At 41.8% G+C, this 22,552-nt stretch overlaps 1 protein-coding gene across 4 annotated transcripts in view; it reads right to left on the minus strand.

Moving 5' to 3' along the window:
* PAPSS1 (3'-phosphoadenosine 5'-phosphosulfate synthase 1) overlaps positions 1-21,842 on the minus strand; it is a 106,599-nt gene extending 84,757 nt beyond the window's left edge. Inside the window, exons 1-4 of one of the 4 annotated variants that reach the window (XM_027600049.1) lie at positions 21,558-21,834; positions 21,159-21,320; positions 8,145-8,259; positions 2,089-2,324 (exon numbers count right to left, since the gene is read on the minus strand). In XM_027600049.1, coding sequence (XP_027455850.1) covers positions 2,089-2,324; positions 8,145-8,259; positions 21,159-21,320; positions 21,558-21,617 — 573 coding nt within the window. In that variant the 5' untranslated portion in view covers positions 21,618-21,834. Of the gene's footprint in view, positions 1-2,088; positions 2,325-8,144; positions 8,260-21,158; positions 21,321-21,557 lie in introns of all 4 variants that reach the window. The other 3 variants (XM_027600051.1, XM_027600050.1, XM_027600052.2) reach the window with 3 other exon arrangements.
* Between the last annotated feature and the right edge of the window lie 710 nt (positions 21,843-22,552).

Here is a 22,552-nt window from a genome sequence, read left to right on the forward strand (position 1 = left end):
TGTAGAGTTAGTTGGTGAATTCGGGATTTTTCTATTTTTTGAGTGAGGCTTGGATGGCTATATATTTCCCCCTTAGGACCGCCTTTGCAGTATCCCATAGGTTTTGGACAGATGTGTTTTCGTACTCATTGATTTCCATGAATTGTTTAAGTTCTTCTTTGATTTCCTGGTTGACCCAAACATTCTGAGCAGAATGGTCTTTAGCTTCCAAGTGTTTGAATTTCTGTCAAATTTTTTCTTGTGATTGAGTTCCAGTTTTAAAGCACTATGGTCTGAGAATATGCAGGGAATAATCTCAATCTTTTGGTATCAGTTGAGACCTGATTTGTGACCCAGTATGTGGTCTATTCTGGAGAGAGTTCCATGTGCACTCGAGAAGAATGAGAATTCTGTTGTTTTAGGGTGGAATGTTCTGTAAATATCTATGAGGTCCATCTGGTCCAGTGTATCATTCAAAGCTCTTTTTTCCTTGTTGATTTGCTGCTTAGATGATCTGTCCATTGCTGAGAGTAGAGTATTGAGGTCTCCTACAATTAACGTATTGTTATCAATATGACTTTATTTTGGTTAACACTTGGCTTATGTAGATGGCTGCTCCCATGTTGGGGGCATAGATATTTACAATTGTTATATCTTCTTGTTGGATAGACCCTTTAGGAATGATATATTGTCCTTCTGTGTCTCTAATCACACACTTTAGTTTAAAATCTAATTTGTCTGATATTAAGAATTGCTACTCCAGCTTTCTTTTGAGGTCTGCTGGCATGGAAGATAGATCTCCATCCAGCCCCTTCCCCACATAGTAATTCATCTGTTCTTTCACATCTGAGTTATGCTGTCATTTAATAAACACTAAATATCTACTGTGTTCCAGGAGCTGGACTTGGCATCAAGACTACAAAGACAAATAAGATGTAGTTTCAGCCTTCGAGGAGCCAGTGGGTTTTAGAGGTTAAGAGGCATGGTGGGTGAGAGCATGGATTCCAGTGACACTGTCTGGGTGCAAATCCTTGCTCTACCATGTACAGTATGTGACCCTGGGTAATTTACACCTGTTTCCTCACCACTGCCTTTTTTTTTTTTTAAAGATCTTATTTATTTATTTGAGAGAGTGAACAGGGGGCGGGGCAGAGGGAGAGGGAAAGGAAAAGAGAATCTCAAGCACACTCCACACTAAGTGCAAAACCTGACGCAGGACTCAATCTCAGGACCCTGAGACCATGACCTCAGACAAAACCAAGCATCAGACGCTTCCCTGACTGAGCCATCCAGGCGCCCCACCTCTGCCTTCTTCACTGGTGTGAGCACTAAAGGAGTTAATTCATAGTATACAGTTGGTGTTCAATAAAGGTTAGCTGCTATGATTTTTATCACTACTACTACTCTCGCTGCTGCTATTAGCACCACCAACCAACGACCTGGTATTTACAGTAAAACAATGCGTTATGGCACAATAATAAGGGCACCAGAGACAGGTATCCCACAAAGCCCAAAGGACAAAGGGGAGGTACTCAGGAGGAGGAGACACCTACCCTGAGTCTCAAAGCACAAACAGGAGTCAACTGATGTGGAGAAGGATCAGTGGAAGAAGAGCGCCTTTCAGGCAGGGGAACAAAAAAATCTCACAGTGAGAAACAACACAGTTTTTTAAGAGAAATATGAAAAGTGAAATGGTGCTAAAATAAGAGGAAGAGTGTAATAAAAGAGGAGACCGAAGATCTGGAAGCAAAGAAGCCATAGTCAGGCATATGTGAAGAAACTGAAGACTTTCCCTGGTGTCAGACACATGTTGAGTATTTACTATGTGTTTACTGAATTGAAAAGTCAAACTTGAAATAATCTGGCCACTGGCTTGAGGTCAACAAGTTTGGTTATACTGGGAAGGGAGGGGTCATAGCAGGTTTTATCAAAACTGAATTTACTCAGAAAGTCACAGCACAGAAATGCTGTAGGTTAATTTAAAATAATTAAAATAAATTAAAATATTTGAATTGAGCTTCAAAGCACAGGTCAGTTTTTAAACTGTTTGTTCTACCTGATAGCATACTCTCAGTGACATGAGAACAGCAATAGCACAAAGCCACATACCTGAGTATAAGGTGATATAAAACTTGTGATGCATACTAAGCCAGCATCTGCAAACAGCTTAGCAACTTCTGCAATGCGTCGAACATTCTCCTCTCTGTCTTCAGGACTGAAGCCAAGATTCTTATTGAGACCCTGACGAATGTTGTCACCATCCAAAGTGTAGCATGGGATACCATGGCACACCAAGTACTCCTCTAAAGCCATGCTCACTGTGGTCTTTCCTGCTCCAGATAGGCCTGAAAGTGAACAGTCCAAGCACAGTTCAGATGCAGCATTAGAAAGATAACCACTTAGTCATAAAGAATTTAAATCACAGCCTTAATTACATTCATTATTCATAGCCATCTCTCAGTAACACTTTTCGCACATTTCTCTATAAGATTTACATCTTAGCTAGAAAAACATCTGTAGTTCAAATAAAATAAGCATTTATGGTTTTTGGGTTTTCTAAATTACAATAGACATTTATTTAAAGTAATACATTTGCAGCTCAAATAGTTCGAAACTGTACATTTCAGGTTTACCCAACTTCTTAAAAATATTTGAGGAGAGTTACAACGACAGATTTCAACTCCATGATTACTTCTTTGCCTACTCCTCTATTTTCTTTGTCAAGCAACTTCATTCAGATGGGGTTCAAGGTGAATTTATCCTCCTCATATTTTGTCCACTGCTCATTATGCAAGATCTGCTGCCTCCTGGTCAGATCCAGTGCTCTCTCAGTGTGAAACACCCTGTGGTTATACAGGTTCTCAGGAAGCCTTATGGCCTCTTTCACATCATCATTCTCATATACTGTATCATCTCGCATTAACTCCAGTTTATTGGACCCTGTGGCATCATGATACCATTTCTGAATACCCTCTAGCCACCAGCTTGATGGTGCAAGGCCTGTTCGCCATTTTGACCCAAGACTACAGCGTTGCCTACTCAAGCATTTATGTTTTTAATAACTCCTGTCTATGCCCAAAGGTATTCTAGAAATTACTCAGTTTCAGAGGGTAGATATTCACTTTGTTCTCATTACCACTATTCCAATGCTACGTGCCAAAGTAAAAACAGAGTAGTATGCCCAAATTATTTCTAGGGAAGTAAGAAAAAGGACAAAAGTAAGTAAAAATAAACATTATAAAGTTACTTCTACATCCCAGAATCAATACATTCCACAGACTACCATGATAAAAGTATCTGGGAGTCCAATTTATAATATAATTAACCTTGAAAGAACATCCTTACCTCAACTCACCTTCCTCTACCAATGATGTTTACTCACTAAACAACAAGGAAAAGGAAAGCATATAAGTATGCACTAGTACATGCCATCTCGATGAGTATGAAAGCACAGAATTCACAACTAAGGTAGTGATGAGGCAAGAGATAAAAATGGAAGTCTCACGTACTAATTCCTTTGAAAGAAGCCATGAGAGTATAGAAGGCTAACTAAAAAAAAGGGAGATGATGTGTTAGGAGGATCAATAGTATTAATTGCTTTATATATTAAAAATTTGTATTGTTGGGGTGCCTGGGTGGCACAGTAGGTCGAGCATCTGACTCTTGGTTTCCACTCAGGTCAGGATCTCATGGTCACTCAGTGTGGAGTGTGCTTGAGCTTCTCTCTCCCTCTCTTTCTGCCCCTCCCACTCATGCTCTTTAAATCTAAAAAAAAAAAAAAAAAATTAAAAAAAAAGTCCTTGTATAGCAGATCTTATTTTCCAAAGATGGCTGCAACAGAATTTCCCACCCTGCGACCTCTTTGACAATGTAACATCACCACTGTCACATCAAGAGGTAGAGTCTAATTCCCCACCCTTTAATCTGGGGTGGCCTTAGGATTCACCTATCATGAAAAGAATGCAGCGAAAATAACAATGTGTGACTTCCAAGGCAGGATCAGAAAAAGCTGTTACACAGTTTCTCTTTGGACCCTCCACTTGAGAGAAGCCCACTATTAGATACCCTGAGGCCACCATGCTAGCAAGATCATGAGTAGGTGGTTCAGCCAGTTAAGCCCCCAGCTGACAGGTAGCATCAAGTGAGTTAGTGATCACCGACCCCAGCAGGTGAGCCTTTAACGTCAGGGAAAATCATCCAGCTGAGCCCTCCTGAATTCCTTACCCACAACATAGTAAGCAAATTAAAACGGTTGGTTTATGCCACTAGGTTTTGGGTGATTTGTTACACAGCAACAATAATTGAACAAAGAGATGGAGGCAGGGGGTTCTGTTTTTTGTTGTTTTTAACCAGCAGCTGAGCACTAAGTATGAGAAGAAGAAAAAAAAAAAAAAAAAAAACCCTGAAACCTGAACTCTTAGACTTTATACAACACAACCGAAATGATAATAAAAGTACCTATTTACACATACGTGTATATATACTCATTTTATGTATATATTTAGTTTGAAACAAAGTAAAGAGAGAAACAAAAAAAAAGGGACTGCTGAAACTTTAATTACTGACACAGGAAGTTTCATTGATGATGATTACAGGGAGCACAGACAAAAAGGCAAAGAAATTAAAGCAGTTAGAGAAAATTAATACACAATTACAAGAGAGATAATCCAAAACTAGATGAGGAAAATTAGTACAGCTAAATAAAGAAACCAAATGTACTGGACTAATTCCCCACCCCACCCCCAAATTCATACACACCGGGAACCTCAGAATGTGGCCTTAGTTGTAAACAGGGTCTTTGTGGATGTAATTAGTTAAATTAAAATGAGATCCTACAGTACTAGGATGGGCAGTAAATCCAGCGATGGGTGTCACTACCAGGCTATGTGAGGATGAAAGCAGGGATATGGAGCTCTACATCTACAAACCCAGGGAGCACCCAGGATTGCCAACAACCTCCAGAAGCTAGGTGAGCGGCCTGGAGCAGATTCTCCCTCAGAGCTTACAGAAGGAACTAACCCCACCAAAACCTTCATTTCAGACTCCCAGCCTCAGAACTGTAAGACAATAAATCTCTGGTGTTTGAAGGCACCCCGTTGTGTAAAATAATTTGTTACAGCAGCCCTGGGAAACTAGTACACCAACCAATGTAAAAATATAAAAGAAAGTTTATCTGAAATAAAAATCTGAGAAAAAGCAAACTGCATTCCAGAAAAATGGCAAACAACTCAAAATAGCTTGACGGATCCTGGTTAAGCTACTGAATTGCAAGAAAAGGAAAGGAATCTTTACTTCCATTTCCAACAATATTGTCAAAAAAAAAAAGATCAAAAAAGGCTACGGAATATTTGACAACATGATTAACAAGCTTGATCTAATGAACATATGTAGAACATTGCACACATAAGGGAATAGATGTTCTTTTCAAATACATATTTACGAAAACTGATTATGTACAAGATCATAAAACAAGCACCAAAAAATCTGATAAACAGTATTTATAAGCGTCACAAGTGGTCAGATCAATGGAATAAACCATGTTCAAGGAAAGAATTACCCAATATTCTAAAGATCAATTTTCCCCAAAATTGACCTTTAGATACAATGTAATCCCAAATTAAATCCCTACCAGATTTTCGAGGAACTGGTTAAACCAATTACAAAATTTATACAATAATGCAAAGAGCCAAAAAAAAAAAAAAAAGGTTAAGATATTCTTGATGAAGAATAAGGTAAGAGGACTTACTTCACTGGATTTCAAGACTTATAAATACATAGTAAGATAATGTGGCAATAAAAGAGGAATTGACCAGTAGGATAGATCAGAGAGCCCAGAAACAAATCCACACATAAATGGAAATGTGACATATGACACCTGGCATTGCACAAAAAAAAGGATGCCCTCATCAATATATGCTCGAGACAAACGATTATCCACATGGAGAAAAAAGAAAATAGATCCCTCCCTCACATACACACAAAAATCAACTACAGATGGATAAAGGGCCTAAATGAGAAACGGAAAACTTTTAAAGGAAAAGAAACAATTTTTCAGGGATCCAGATGAAAAAAGGAAAGTTCCTAAAAAGGGAGAAAAAAAAATCAAATTAATCTCACACTTCTTCACATCATTTAACACCAGAAGACAGTGGAATAATGTTTTAAGAATTTCAAGACAAAAAAAGTATGAAGTATAAATCAAATATTTATTTTACCCAAATTGTCGTAAAAGACAGGCAGACATTCTCAAATATAAAAACAGGGAATTCAAAATCCAGTGAGCACTATCTTACAAAAACAACTTAATGATGAAATATAAACACTTAAAACTGGACCCAGAGAAAGAGCTCATGATTGAACAACGCCATAATAAAAGAACTAATGGTGAGTTGATGGATATACAATCAATTTACTTACAGAACTCAAACACAAAAAATTATGAAAATTTTAAGATTAAAAATTATGAAAATTTAAGAATGTGTTATGGGGGCACCTGGGTGGCTCACTCTTGTTAAGCATCTGCCTCCGGCTCAGGTCATGATCCCAGGGTCCTGGGATTGAGCCCCGCATCGGGCTCCCTGCTCTACGGGCAGCCTGCTTCTCCCCCTCCCACTCCCCCTGCTGTGTTCCCTCTCTGTGTCTCTGTCAAATAAATAAATAAAATCTTTAAAAAAAAAATGTGTTATGAACCTGAACAATGGAAAAGTAACAATTTAACAAAAGTCTAGACTTAAGAATGAGAAGAATGTGTCTTCATTCACATAGAAACAGACTTGTCTACAATTGAAGCATGTAATTACAAAAAGCACACACACAGAAAATAAGAATGCTGCTTTTCACCAATCAGCAAAAATTTTAAGGATTGGTAATATCCTGTTGATGAAGACACTGGGAAATGGAACTTCTCCCACACTGTTGGTAGGAGAGTAAACAGATATAAAATTTTGGTGGTAATTTGGCAAGATGCATCTAAAGTTTAAATACGATTCCTAGAAGTGAAAGAATCCATCATTCTTAAAACCGCCTCCAAAATCTAGATCACTTGACCCTCTTACCAGCCTACTCTGGCTGGGCCCAAAGGGAGACTCTGGGAGAACCAATGTGAAAACCAATCAGAGGCCAAAGCAAAAGGTGAATGATAGAAACGGATGCGAAATTCTTTATCACTCACTGTTTCTCTTCATATGGTTTACATTATTAGCTTATTGAATGTGGAATCTAGGTCTTATTTGCATGCAAAAGTTTACAGAATGTAATGTAGTTATCAAGTAGAAAGTAGTTTTGTGTGTTTAAAAAAAAAAAGATTTGAGAGAGAGAGAGGGCGCGCATGCACATGCAAGCACACAAGCGAGGGGAGGTGCAGAGGGAGAGGGAGAGGGAGAGAGGCTCAAGCCGACTCCAAGTTGAGCACAGAGCTCTACTCACGGCTCAATTTCATGATACTGAGATCATGACCTGAGCAGAAACCAAGAGTCAGACATTTAACCAACTGCACCACCCAGGTGCCCCTAGAAAGTAGTTTTAAGATGCATTCGGGGGCGCCTGGGTGGCTCAGTCGTTGGGCGTCTGCCTTCGGCTCGGGTCGTGATCCCAGGGTCCTGGGATCGGGTCCCACATCGGGCTCCCTGCTCGGCGGGAGGCCTGCTTCTCCCTCTTCCACTCCCCCTGCTTGTGTTCCTGCTCTCGCTGTCTCTCTCTGTCAAATAAATAAAATCTTTAAAAAAAATAATAATAATAAGATGCATTCGGGGGGTGCCTGGGTGGCTCAGTCGTTAAGCGTCTGCCTTCAGCTCAGGTCATGGTCCCAGGGTCCTGGGATCGAGCCCCACATCGGGCTCCCTGCTCTGTGGGCAGCCTGCTTCTCCCCCTCCCACTCCCCCTGCTTGTGTTCCCTCTCTCACTGTGTCTCGCTCTGTCAAATAAATAAATAAAATCTTTAAAAAATAAATAAATAAGATGCATTCGGGTTTTCCCCTTTATTTCAACAGCAATTCTGTAAAGAACAAAAGGAATTACCAAAAGGAAATATGTTACAATTAAGCAACATTGTTAGTTACATGTAGTGATGTTCCAAATACAAGAACAGCTCAAAATTTAAATAAATATGCTTCATCCTGGTTCAAGGCTGCTTTTGAAATTAACAAGTTTATCTCTCTTGGCCATACCTGTCAGCCAAACTGTGCAACCACGAAAACCACCTCGGGTCCCCACAACCTGACCTCTCTTGTTCCTGCTAACATGATGAGCTTGATAGGTGACATTAGTTGCTCTCTGCATCCCCTGGAAAAAAGAAACAAAATTCTGATTCACCTGAGTCCTTTAAAAAGTAAACACATATTCTTTGCTGTCACTGTTCTATATAACATGCCATAAGCAAAGAAAAAGATTGAAACTAACAGCTTTCTTTCCTTTATAGTACCTAGCATGGCCTTTGATGCTTTTACATACACCACTGAATTTAACCCTCAGAGCCAGGACGGTAAGGACTCTTACTACTGTGGTTTTACAAATGAAGATACTAAACCTGAGAAAAGTTAAATGGCTTGCCCAAGTTCCCATAACAAGGGAAGGCTCTCCAGAGCCCAGTCTTCCACTCACTTAATCATTCATTCAACCAGTATTTACTGAGGCCCTACTAGTATACCAAGTGAACTAAAAACAGGGTTCCTCCCCTCACTGAGCTTACGTTCCACTGGGGGAGACTAAGCAATAAAACTTTATTGTAATATCAGAGAGTGACAAGTGCATTACAGAAAATAAAACAGGGTATGACTGGAAAGAGGAATCAGGGAGGAGTGCCTCTTTAGACAGGCTGATCAACAAAGGCCTCCAAGAAGGTAGCATCTAAGCAGACTCCTGAACAAAGTATGGAAGGTCTGTAGGTATCATGACATGCATGATGGAAAAAAAAAAATAGATGCATTGTTTATTTGTGGTTATTCCACAAAAAAAGTGGAATGCAATTTTTCTTCCAAATTATCTTCTTAAACAAAAAGAACATAAATTTACACAGGCCTCAAAGAATCTGAATAGCCATTTCTCCAAAGAAAAAATACAAATGACAAAATAGGCAGATTAAAAGATGTTCAGGGGCACCTGGGCGGCTCAATAAGTTGAGCATTTGACTCTTGATTTGAGCTCAGGTCATGCTCTCAGGGTTGTGAGATTGAGCCCCACATCGGTCTCCACACTACGTGTGGCATCTGCTTGGAATTCTCTCTCCTCTGCCCCCCACTCACTCTCTCAAAAAAAAAAAAAAATTCAATATCATTAGCCATCAGAAAAAGGCACATCAAATCAAAACCACAAAGAGATACCTCTACAACCCACTAGAATAGCTATAATCAAAAAGACAGTAACAAGTGCTGGTGACAATACTGAGAATTTAGAATCCTCATACATTTGCTGGTGAAACTGTAAAATAGTAGAGCCACTTTGGAAAACAGCACTTTTGCAAAATGTTAAATATACAGTTACCACATGACCAAATAATTAAACTCATAGATGTATACTCACAAGAAATGAACACACATCCACATAAAACATATATACCAAGTTCACAGCAGCATTATTCATAAAAGCCAAAAAGTGGAAACAACCCAATCGTCCATCAATTGAAAATCAGATAAAATACTTTAAAATTTATATATCCATTCAATGGAATATTATCTGGCTGTAAAAAGGAATGAATTTCTCAAACGCATTACAATTTGGATGACCCTCAAAAACATTAAGCTAAGTGAAAGAAGTCAGTCACCTAGACCACATATGGTATAATTCCATTTATTTCAACTGCCCAAAACAGGAAAATCTATAGAGACAGAAGGCAGATTAGTGATCGCCGCAGGCTGGGAGACTGGGGGCCAAGGGGCAGGGGGAGTAACTGCTAATGGGTACAGGGATCTTTCATGGGGTGATAGAAATGCTCTAAAATTGTTTGTGATGACAACTGCACAACTCTGTAAATATACTAAAAACCTTTTAAACCATACACTTTAAGCAGATGAACTGAATGTATGCAAATTATATCTCAATAAAGCTGTTTTCTACACAAAACAAAAAAAAATGAATCACAGAGTTTCTATTTTCTCTTCCTATGGAGCAAAAACGTAATTCAGGTTCTTTTTTATATTTATTTATTTATTTGAGAGAACATACACCTGTGTACATGGCAGGGGCAGGGGGTTGAGGGGGCAGAGGGAGAGAATCTCAAGCAGACTCCCACTGAGCACCAAGCTCCACAGGGGGCTCTATCCCAAAATCCCAAGATTATGACCTAAACAGAAATCAAGAGTCCAACGCCTAACCGACTGAGCCACCCAGGCACCCCTAATTTAGGTTCTTGTTAGCAGCATGTTGTTATAAAATAGATATGTGACAGCATTTTTTTGATAGGGTGTTTGTATTTGATACTGCTTATATTATTCAACATTCATTCAAAACTATTTACTGAATGCATACTACATGCCTGAAATTCTTCTAGGTGGTGATGAAACAAGAGTGAAGAGTACCAGTAAAAATCACTGTCCTCATGGGACTTATCTAGTCCTCATGCCTAGTGCAGTGGTTCTCAAGGTGTGGCCCCTGCGGAAGCAGCTCTTCCATCTCCAGGTAACTGTTACAAATGCAAATTATCGGGTGCTGCCCCCAGGCCAAGGGAATCAGAAACTCTGGGGTAGGTCCCAGCAATCTGTATTTGAAAGCCCTCCAATCGTGGAATGCCTGGGTGGCTCAGTCGTTAAGCGGCTGCCTTCAGCTCAGGTCATGATCCCAAGGTCCTGGGTTCGAGCCCCACATCGGGCTCCCCGCTCAGTGGAGAGCCTGCTTCTCCCTCTCCCTCTGCCTGCCTCTCTGCCTACCTGTGCACGCGCGCTCTCTCTCTCTCTAATAAATAAATAAAATCTTTAAAAAAAAAAAAAAAAGAAAGAAAGCCCTCCAATCGATTATGAGGCAAGCTCGAGTTTGAAAGCCACTGGATTAATGGGAGAGCCGGGAGAAAAGATAAGTAAGTTAAGGCAGGAATAAGTATCAAAAAGAGAAAAAGTCAATAAAGCAAAATTGTGAAGAAATTTCAGAGAAGTGACGTTCAGACAGGGTGGCCAAGCAAGGCTTCACCAAAAAAGAGGACACTTAACACCTGTGATGACTTCTGGGGGAAGTGTCTCCACACAGTGCACAGAATGAGCACAAGAAGAGTGAAAAAGTGACTAGGGAAATCTAGAATGGTTGCTGGGCAGTCCTAATGTCACGTGAAGCCAACAATCATCAATTCAAAGCAAAACCAGTCACCAGGACCATGTTTTCTGCAGCCGCATCAGGGACACAAAATGAAGCAGGAGCAATTGGAGTGGATCCAACTAGAGCTGTAGTCTGGCCCAGGGGTCTTCAAAATGGGGAATAAACAGCCTTGCAGCTATAGAAGCATGAACTGTGGGGGTTTGGGGGGGGGCGTGTTTTGTTTTAGAAGTATGAACTTTGTAAAGGAATGTATTTCTATCCAGATCTTCAACTTCTGGATGGTACTCCTTTCTAAAAATGGTCTACCTGAGGTGCTGGATCTCTTTGCCCACCTCTCCCTCCCCGATCCTCCTAGTGTACGGCACAAAGCATCTCTGCCCTTCTGAGTCCTACTATCACTCATTGCAGAAAATCCTCTGGGGCCAAAGGGCAATCTGACAATTCTTTGAATAGGCGCACCACAAAAGCTGTACCCCTCCTCCACTAATCATCGCATTAACAAATGCATTTCCAATAAAATTATGCTCTACATGTTCAATAATCATTTATGAAAAATTATAACGCGGGTCTCCCTAGCTATTTCTTTTCGATGAACTAATGAAGCAAACATTACTTTCCAGCTCTACGTTTCCAAGATCTTAAACAAAAACAAGGTTCCACACGTGGAAATCCTCACCTCTTGGGAATCAGGGACACCTCTTCCCATGGGTCACTAGTTTCAGCTCCCAGCCCACGTGTCTGGGTAGAAGGGAGTGGAGTCTGAAGGATGGAGGGGGCGGTTTGAGGGAGTGGTTTCGAGGAGGGTGCTAGATAGTTAGCTGCCTACACTGACAGAACCTGTTTGACTGGGGTCATTTTGCTTTGGGGTTTATTCCAAGTTATTCTGCTTTGGGGCAAGAAGAAACATGCATCTAATGAATTTTAATTCATTCTGGCCCTGTAAAATAGCTCCTGTTTTTCTTTTAAACTGAGTAGAATGCATAAAATTATCTGAGTAGCTATAAACGGCTTTTAAAAACTCTGGTAGATAGGGCAATCTAAGGAGGCTTACTGCTTATGTATGTTTGAGATTTTTCATATTAAAAAACAATCTTAAAAAAAAAAAAAAGAGATTTTCCACAACCTCCTACCTCCCAGTTTCTCAGAGTAAATCAAAGAGCATTTTTTAAAACTACTGGAAAGGCAAGGTGGTGGGATTATGCCTGAACGTTGCTGAGAATCCAAAGGCCACTTCCACAAGCAATCTTCCTTCAGGCCCCCTCCCCTTCTTTTCCACCCATGCTAGCCAAATTCTTCCTATAATTCCGCCCGAAAGAAAGGACATTAGTGAGTCACCGAAGGGCGAGTGAGTTATTTCCTTCCGATTTTACACTCCTACTCTCGGTCTTCAATGGCCTAGCTTCTTTCCACAAGACGGAGAAATCAGGCTTACGATTTCTTTCCTAAGAGGCTGGGTGAGTTATAGAAATATTTATGTGGCTTGGTACATACACCCAGGCAGTCCCTGTAATAACTCACTGCCTATATGATCTGTTCTTTAGGGACTGTTTTATACTTTCAGCTGTCTTTCTATGTGTATATATTTTGACTTCCTTGGGAGGGTAGGTCAAGCACATGAGTTACAGTTCTATCTTCCCCAGCGCCCAACCTCTTTCCTTGTGCCTAGTCAGTGCTCAGTAAAAGTTAGATCTGAGGCATTTTTTTTAAAGATTTTATTTATTCATTTGACAGGGAGAGACACAGCGAGAGAGGGAACACAAGCAGGGGGAGTGGGAGAGGGAGAAGCAGGCTCCCAGCGGAGCAGGGATCCAATGCAGGGCTCAATCCCAGGACCCTGGGATCATGACCTGAGCGGAAGGCAGACGCTTAACGACTGAGCCACCCAGGCGCCCCTGAGGCATTTATTTTAAAGCATGATTTGTTTTCTCTGTATAACTTGCAAATGAAATGATGACTGACATTCAGAAGCCTTAAGTTTAGCAGAAGTGGGACAATTCATTTCAAGAGAATTTACTCACTTTCTACACTCGGGGCTAAACAACCATCAGTCCTGTTACTAGGCTAACATCACCAGGCCTCTGATACTTGTGGTGCACATTTTCTACACATTCTACAAACTTCTGTCATGGCACACACAAGTGGCCCTGTGTGCCTTTTTGACCCACCTTAATTTCCACATGGGCGGTTTTATTTTATCCACTTCCCTATGGGAGAAATTAACTTCTCCTACGATGTCATTTAAAGAATTGTAATGCCTTGTGAGTTTACTATGATTTGATGAACAACTCTGCCTTTTTAAGTGAAATCTATAAAAGCACAGAGCATATATCAAATATCAAGCATAACTCTGGACTCAACACCCATCACCCACCCCATGACCCACCTTAAACTGACTGCTAAACAGTGTGCTCCTCCAAGAGTATCTCTGAAATGATTAACAGTCATGTTTCTTTTATGTCTCAACACAGACTATGGAGAGATGGCAGAGTATCATGTGAATAAGTTGAAGAGATGGTCGAGTACATACAAAGAGAAGAAGCTTTTACTTCACAAAGTTACTGATCAATTAGTTCAGTTACTGGTAACTGAAGTTAATCTTTTGAACAAGCCAAAGACAAACAGCAAAAGAGAAGATCATATATTCCTGGAGGCTGAGAAAATCTGAAAATGGTATACTTAAAAACTTGCTACTGCAAAACACGTTGCACAGCAACACTGGAAGGATGCTTCTGGTCAGAAAGTGAATCTCTACCCCAGGCCTCCTGAATCAAAACTAAGTTACTGGCAGGCTTTCCTGATTGACGTCAACTATCATGCATGTGCTCTGTATATACATGACGGCTCTCCAACGGGTCTGTCTTAAATATTAAGTAATCTTTAAATATTTAATGGAGATTTTTTTAAAATGTCAATACCTTTAATGAAAGGGCCCCTGGATGACCTCCAGGTGGAAAGCCCAGCTCTAAGAGATTCCTAGAAGTCAGAAACCAATCTAAGACTATCTGGTGATCGAGCCCTTCTAGATACTGGGGATAAAATTAAAAAAAAAAAAAAAAATTTCAGGGAATGGGGAGCCTGGGTGGCTCAGTCGTTAAGCATCTGCCTTTGGCTCAGGTCATGATCCCAGGGTCCTGGGATCGAGCCCCACATCGGGCTCCCTGCTCTGCAGGAAGCCTGCTTCTCCCTCTCCCACTCCCCCTGCTTGTGTTCCCTCTCTCGCTGTGTCTCTCTATCAAATGAATAAATAAAATCTTAAAAAAAATTTTTTTTCAGAGAAGAAACAAAGTATAAACAGATAAAGAAATCATTACACCATGACAGACCCCTGCACCTCCCACCAGGGTGACTACACATAAGACTCAGCTCAGCAGCTGGGCAGACAAAAATACACTAACAACTACCTCGAAGTTGAAATTAACTACTAAAACCATAGGCGAGTACACACAAAAATGTGTACACGAATGTTCACGGCAACATTACCCATAATAGCCAAGGAAGAGAAACAACTCAAACGTACATCAACTGACGAATGGATAAACAAAATGTAGCATATATCCATAAAATGGAATATTATCCAACCATCTAAAGGAATAAAGTTTGATAACATGCTACAACATGGAGGAACCTTGAAAACATCATGCTAAGTTAAAAAAGCCAGACACAATAGGCCATACATTTTATGATTCCATTTATAGGAAAGTTTGGAAGGGAAATCCAGAGACAGAATGTAGACTACCGGTTGTCAAGAGCTACAGAGGAGGAAGGGGTAGGAAGGGGAATGACTGCTCACGGGTATGGGATTTCTTTTCGGGGCAATGAAAATGTTCTAAAATTAGATATTGGTGATGGCTGTACAACTCTATGAATATACTAAAAAAAAATGAACTGTACACTTAAACATATGAGAAATAAAGACACAGGGAAGGGATGCAAGCATCAAAAAAACTAGAGAAGAGACTGAATAATGGCTACATTCATCTAAAAATTAGAAACTGGACTTCTATAGATAATGTCTAATATTCCCACTATTTTTATTGTTAAAACTCACTTGGTAAAGAACTGTACCCTTAAACAATATTTCACAGAAGTAATTACCACTTAAGTAAATACCAAAAAGAAAAATTATTCTCTTCACTTAATTTACTTAGTAACTTGCTTTCAAAACAATTCAGGGTTGGAGTTTGACTATTCTGTCACTGGTATGCTATAAATAATTGATCTGTCTCAGAGCAAAAGATGGTAACTTCCAGGCTGGTGGGTGAGAAAATGGTATTATCAACTAGATTTTACTTTAAATTACTAATTTTGCATTTCACAGTTACGCAGTTTTTTCCCTTTTTCTTACTCAAAGCAAAGAATAAAACAGTGTTTCTCAATTTCAGCATTAATGACTTTTAGAACCAGGTAATTCTGTTGTGGGAGCTGTCCTGTGTACCGTGGGATGTTTAGCAGCATCCTCTATCCAACAGATGCCAGAAGCCCCACGGTGCGTGCGTGCGCACACGTTAACAACCAAAAATGTCTCCAAACATTGTCAAACACCCTCCTAGGAGTGGCAAAATTTTACCTGGTTCAGAACTGTTGGAGTAGAGAACTACCACTCAAAACTCAAATGTAACAGAGCCAGGGAAAGCTTATTTCACAATTCACATCTAGAGACACAACTCTGCTAAGGGAAGGCTAACACTGCTGGTACCCTGCCAGAAGCCAGGGCTGCAGAATCGCCCAGAAGCATGATTCCAAAGAAACCACTATCTCTCGAAATTTCCTTGCCCCGAAAGAAAGTAAAAATGAATCCATAAATACATAGAGAGTAGAAAAAAGTGTTGGCAGCTATCCCAAAAGAACTTTCTAGACCTGCCCTGTCCAATACAATGCTCTAAGACCATGAAAATGTTCTATTCTGCACTGTCCAATACTGGCCATTAACTACATAAGGCAGTGTATGTAGCACATGCAGCAACGGAAAAGAATTTTTTATTATACTTAGTTTTAGCTAAATTTCAATTGCCACAGGTGGCTGGTAGCTATCAGATTAGACAACACAGATCCAGACCTTGCCATCATTCTTCTTGTTATTACTGTTAGTCAACATCAAGAGTCCATTCTTAGTAGAAGTCCAGCTTTCCCTCTTCTTCAGGCAATTTTTCCAGCAGCATCTCCCTGGAAGATCAATACCTGCCCCTGACCACAGTCAGGCCAATGTTCTGAAGAATGAATATACTGGCCTCTTCCTCAGCTTTTCATCAGCTGTGTGTTCCATTTCTGCATGCTTGTTTCTTTTCTGTTCCACCTCGGTCTTCCCCAAAATCCAGAGTGGGCTACTGGCCTTCTATGAAAGGCATCTACCACTATAAGGAACAAACTGCTCAAAAACGGAGAACTGGTAAAAAGGAAAATTATCTTGTTCATTTGTTTGCCTTTTAATTAACTCTTTCCCAGATAGAATGCAATATCCACGAGAGCAGGTAGGACTCTGTCTTTTTACCACCGCATCCCCAGCACCTAAATAAAGGCTTGCACAAAGTTGGTGTTAAATATTTTTGATTAATAAATAATAACAAGAACACCTTAAATAGTGCTCATGTGCCAGGCACCACCGTCGTGCTTCAAATATAGTGACTTATTTAAACCTTACTATAACCCTAGGAAGGTAAGCACTATTATCCCCACTATAAGCTATGTTTTATTAACTACATTATTACCTTTGAGGACAGTGAGGCAGTGAGGCAGAGAGGCGTTAGGTAATGTGCCCAAGATCACACAGGTGGTAAATGACAAAACTGTAATTTGAATCCTACCACATATGGAGTTTATTCTCTAACTTAAGCGGTACAGAGATAATGCTATCTAGGCTTTTAATATCTGAAGCACTGAAGCTTACTCTGTAGCACACTCCTTATCCCCATCCTGCTATACGAGCTGCGTGTAGACACGGAACATCCGTCATGAAATCTCACTACATGATACATGGTAACAGCAGCATGCAACATGATACAGGGTGCACAAACAATTCAGCAACGGGCAAGAGTATGTGCACACAGAAGGCCGCGCCGTATGGTAAAGGAGCCCACAGCTCTGAAGATTTTACTAAGTGATAAAGGTTAACAGGCATCCCAGGCAGAAGGAAAGGGCTTGTGTAAAACCATGATGATGGAAGGTACAGAAAGAAAGTCGGGGGTGGAAACAGGGAGCTATGGAAATTTGGGGAGTGGTGGGAGAGAGGGGAATGGAAAGGCAAATCAGAGTGAGACTGTCTGTGCTTCTGAATGTCAGATCACTCTGTGGGCAGTAGGCTTCACCTCCAGTGTAAGGCAGCTCTAAGCAACCCAACAGGATTCTACCAAATGGGTGAATAACACCTGGGCCTGAACTGAGTGCCCCACATTTCCCTCAGCCCAGCTAACATACTCCCAAGGGCAGATAAAAGCTGATCCCATTGGAGAAAGGTTCTATCAGATGGAGAATGATATCCATTACATCCGACGCTTTGTCCGACTGAGCTAAGAGGAAGCTAACAGGGAAAGTTCACTCCTGATTTCTCTTTCCCATTCTTCTAAGTATATGGAGACATCTTCCTGTAATACTAAATAACATTCCCCAATCCTGTAACGTTACATTTTCCCATGTCTTTGCCTATCTCTCACGAATCCACTTCTTTTACCTGCTCCTTCACAGGAGATATAACCCAAAGCCTAGGACTTACTTTTTTCTCTGTATTCTCTAACTCAAATTCAACCATCACATCTTTATTTCCAACCTTAAGCTCATTCAGTCCCAATCATTGTGTTGACCACATGTCCCTACTGAGTATATGAAATGAGGCTGGTCTGAACTGAGATGTGTACGTGTAAAATATACACTTAAGTAAAATATCTTAGTAATTTTATATTGATTATGGTAGTACTGAAGTTACATTTATATTGAAGTGACTGTTTTAGATATGTTGGGATAAATAAAACATATTATTAAAGTTTATTTCAACCTGTTTCTTTTTACTTTCTTTTTTAAGATTTTATTTATTTATTTGACAGAGAGAGACACAGTGAGAGAGGGAACACAAGCAGGGGGAGCGGGAGAGGGAGAAGCAGGCTTCCCGCGGAGCAGGGAGCCCGATGTGGGGCTCGATCCCAGGACCCTGGGATCATGACCTGAGCCGAAGGCAGACACAACGACTGAGCCACCCAGGCGCCCCTCTTTTTACTTTCTTTAAAGGGCCCTCTAGAAAATTTTAAACTATATATGTGGCTCACATTATATTTCTACTGGATAGCATATCTACTAAAGCTGTCCCTCACACTCAGCGTGCTGAAAACTGGACCCACCACTAACAAACTCTATGACCTCTCTGTGCCTCACTTCCTTCATCCATTAGGTAGAAATACTAATTGCAATGAAGAAGGTAAATGTAAAAAAAAAAGAACCAGACACAACACTTACTATATGCTGACTTTGTTCTAAGCATTTTTCATATATTAGCTTTCAATCTTCACAATACCCCAGTGAGACTAGCATTTCCATTTTATAGACGAGCAAATGGATGCACAGAGAAATTAAGTGACTAGCCAAAGGTTACATGGTTAGTAAACAGTGGAGCCCAGATCTGAGCCCAGGCAGCTTTAAAGAACCCTCTCTCATGACACCCACTTCAGAAATGTTGCAAAAACTCAGTAAGTTAATTTAGGTAAACATTTCAAACTGTACCGGGCACAGAGTAAACTCTCTTTCAGTGTTTAACTATTATCACTGTTACCCTAGCCCCCAATCTACTTCCCCATTTCCCAGCATGTCACCAACTTTCTCCCCATGTCCCGGGATTAAAACCTCAGTATCAACTTTTAACCCGCCTCCCTCTTTCATCCCCTAATTCTAGTCAGCTCCTTCTTACTCTTCTTTGAATGTTTTTAATGCACCTATTCCGCTATTCCCACTACCACATTAGCCTAGCCCTTTGTACCCTCACACTTGAATTCACACCAAGAATAACTTAAATAGTGCTCATGTACCAGGCATGCTTCAAATCTATTAATTCATTGAAACCTCACTAAAACCCTGTCTGTTCTCCAGGACTTTCACATCTGGACTCTAGCAGTATTTAATTTCCTCAGTAGCCCAATCTTCCTGGAAATCCAATTTCGTCATGTGATGGAAACTTTAAAGGTGTATGGGTTCTTCACACTAGTGTCTATTAGTTAACTTACGTATGTGAAAGGGAAATACGAGGGATGTTCTCTATTGGGGCAAAAAAAAGACTTATAAGGCCCATAAAATTAAAAATTCTAGCATCCTCAAAAATCTCCTATGGAATTAAGTCTTAACTCAGCAACCAAACGTTAACAACTGCACAACCTAGCCCCACCCTACCCATTCAAACTTATCTCCACTTCTCAATAAAAATTCTCCAGAGTAGGAGTGCCCGGGTAGCTCAGTCAGTTAAATGTTCAACTATTGGTTTTGGCCAAGGTCATGATCTCAGGGTGAGGAGATTGAGTCCTGCGGGTTCGTTCTTGGCATGCTCAGCAGGAAGTCCGCTTGAAGAGTCTCTCCCTCTGCCCCTCCCCCCCATTCGCTCTCCCTGGACCTCTCCCCCCCTCAAATAAATAAATAAAAATCTAAAAAAAAAAAAAATCTCCCGAGTAAACAGGTTTCCTCGTTGTTCCTGGAGTAAAAATAATATTCTTTTTCTCAGCCCTTATTCATTCAGTCCCTCTCTGACTCACAAATCTGAGCACATTTCTCCTCCATAAACCCTCTCCAAACACCCAGGAGAAACTAACCTCTGCCCTAAATTGCGATAAAACGCGTCTTACACCACTCACTGTGGTGTGATATTCATCACCTGGCAAATGCCACTTAGAAGCCCAACCAGGCCATGAGCAACTGGAAGGCAAGCACGGAGTCCCTCATTTTTTATCTTCTCCAAGAGCAGCACAAGTCTCTACAAAGAACACACATCTATTTGGCAAAAGTTAATAAATTTATGGATGGTATAACTGAAAGTATCTGTAAATACCCTAATTTAGCCAACCTTATTTCCCTAACTAGGAAATACTTCAAGGTACAGGAACAATACTAAGTTACATGGTAGCGGTTTCACCGCACCTTCAAATTATCTTCGTTACTCCTCGAAACAGCCCAGAGAAGTGCACACTATTACACCCTTGTTAATTCAGCTAAGGTTTAAAGACACAGAGTGTTTTTCCTCAAGAGCACTCAGCTACTAAATGGCAAAGCTGGAACCAGCGACCAGTAGTCCAATGCTCTTTCCAATGTTGTAATTCACCTTTTACTTCATTCCCTCCTTATCACATAAGGTTAAAAGGAGAAAGGAATCAGATGAGAATCCTTGGTAACAAAAGATATGGTAAATTCACGACTTCAAAGGAGCATTTGCCTGAAATGGCTTTTGTTTCTTTGACCCATCAAGGGTAATGATGATTTGCAAGGTTGCATTTAAAATTAAACCTCATGATCCTATCACACTGTGAAATAAAAACCCATCTAAACTTAAAACCACTTCCTTTCCTGACTCCGAAGTTGGACACCCCCTTCCCCTCCCCCTCTCCCCACTGCAATCTGCTCTACACTTACAAAATCTTAAGGCTGTTGATCATCAAATTAAGGAAGGAAGCAACCTTCTGAGGGCACAGCACTTGACCATCAAATCCAACTGGCAGTTCTTGTTAAACGTTATAAACCATTAGTCTTCCCATACCTTACTGTCTCCAGAAATCGAGTCCTTAAGACTCCATGTTATTTGTTAGACATTCCAATTTAATACCGAGCGACAAAGAACCTCAGTTCAGATCAGTCTCAACTCATGAATGGCCACATTGTTGGGTACTCTCCCTTCACACTGAAACTCAGAAATGGAAAGACGTGGAGATGGATCCAAACCTGGGCTAAGTGTACTGGCAGAGCCAAGAAAAACTAGAACGCACCGAATGCGCCCGCCTTCGCCTCCTCCGCAGACCTTCAGGCCACTTCAAGGGATGCGGGCAGCATCCCCCGTCAGGGGTGCACGCTTCAGCAGCCGCCAGCTCACTCCCAAAAGATTCTCTTCCAGGTCTCTTCTGAGCCGAGGAGCTGGGGAAGAGGGCATTCTTCCCCCCCAGAAGGTGGGTCGGACCGCACACCGCGCCCAGCCAGAGTCCCCAGCCGCGCCAGCCCAGACGCCCCCCCACCCCACAACACCGCCCCAGCTGGGAGGCGCCGCGGCCTCGGGTACCATCCCCGAGCTCCAGGGAGGATGCAGAGGAGGCGGGAAGGAAGCAGCGGCTCCGGAACGAGCTGCAGCCATAGCCTCCCAGAGCCTCCTTCGCTCCTCTGCCCCGACTCACCCAGTTCTGCGCAGTATTGCTCAGCTTGACTTTCTTGCACAGACTCCCAGGGACCTCCATAGCCGCAGAGTGCGCTCGGGTGCCGGGATCCTCAGCTCCAGGAGGGTAACAGGAGGAGAGGCCGGAGGGGGCGGGACGGGAAGGCGGGGCCTCCTCGCGCTGGGGTTGGCGCGCGCTTACGTACGCACGCGCTCGTCCTCGAGCCTCCTGCGTGGCGCGTCGGCCGCGCCTCCGAAATGGGTCTGGAGCGGAGGTATGTGGGGAGGGGCGAAGCGGCGGGCGCGAACCTTAGGCCGGAGTTGGGGGCGGGGCTTTGGCGCTCGGAACGCGCGCGACGCTCCTCCCTCTTGATTCTGAGGAAGGGGCGGGGCCTGGGAAGGTAGTCGTGGAAGTTTCCTGGCTTCTCCCCATCTCGCCCTCTTGTGCTGCGCAGGCGCTGAGGCTGGAAACGAGTCCCAGGCGCGTGCCGCCCACGGAAGGGCAAGGGAGATGCCTGCCTCTTGGCTCTTAGCGTGCTTGGCTCCCTTGCAGCTGATGCTGGTTGGGAGAAGACATTGATGTAGTCTCTTGCCCCTGTGCCTTTTCCTCAAGCCTGGCCACCTGTCTCCTGTCTGCCCCATCTGTATCTTTGTCACCCTGGCCACCCTTTACCCACCTGGCCGCATTTAAAAAAGGGATTTTACAGCCTCGCAAAGGGAAGAAATGATTTACCGGACAGCTCATTCGCCACACGTTCCTCTTGATGGCTTTAAAATTCTGGTCGGCGGGGCGCCTGGGTGGCTCAGATGGTTAAGCATATGCCTTCAGCTCAGGTCATGATCCCAGGGTCCTAGTATCGAGTCCCGCATCGGGCTCACTGCTCCTTGGGAGCCTACTTCTCCCTCTGCTTCTCTCTCTCTCTCTCTCTACCTCTGTCTCTCATGAATAAATAAATAAAATCTTTAAAAAAAAAAATTCTGCTCGGCAGCGCACTTCAAAAAACAGTCAATGCCCCA

The sequence above is a fragment of the Zalophus californianus genome, chromosome 2, assembly GCF_009762305.2.
Source record: "Zalophus californianus isolate mZalCal1 chromosome 2, mZalCal1.pri.v2, whole genome shotgun sequence".
Taxonomy (NCBI): Eukaryota; Metazoa; Chordata; class Mammalia; order Carnivora; family Otariidae; genus Zalophus; species Zalophus californianus.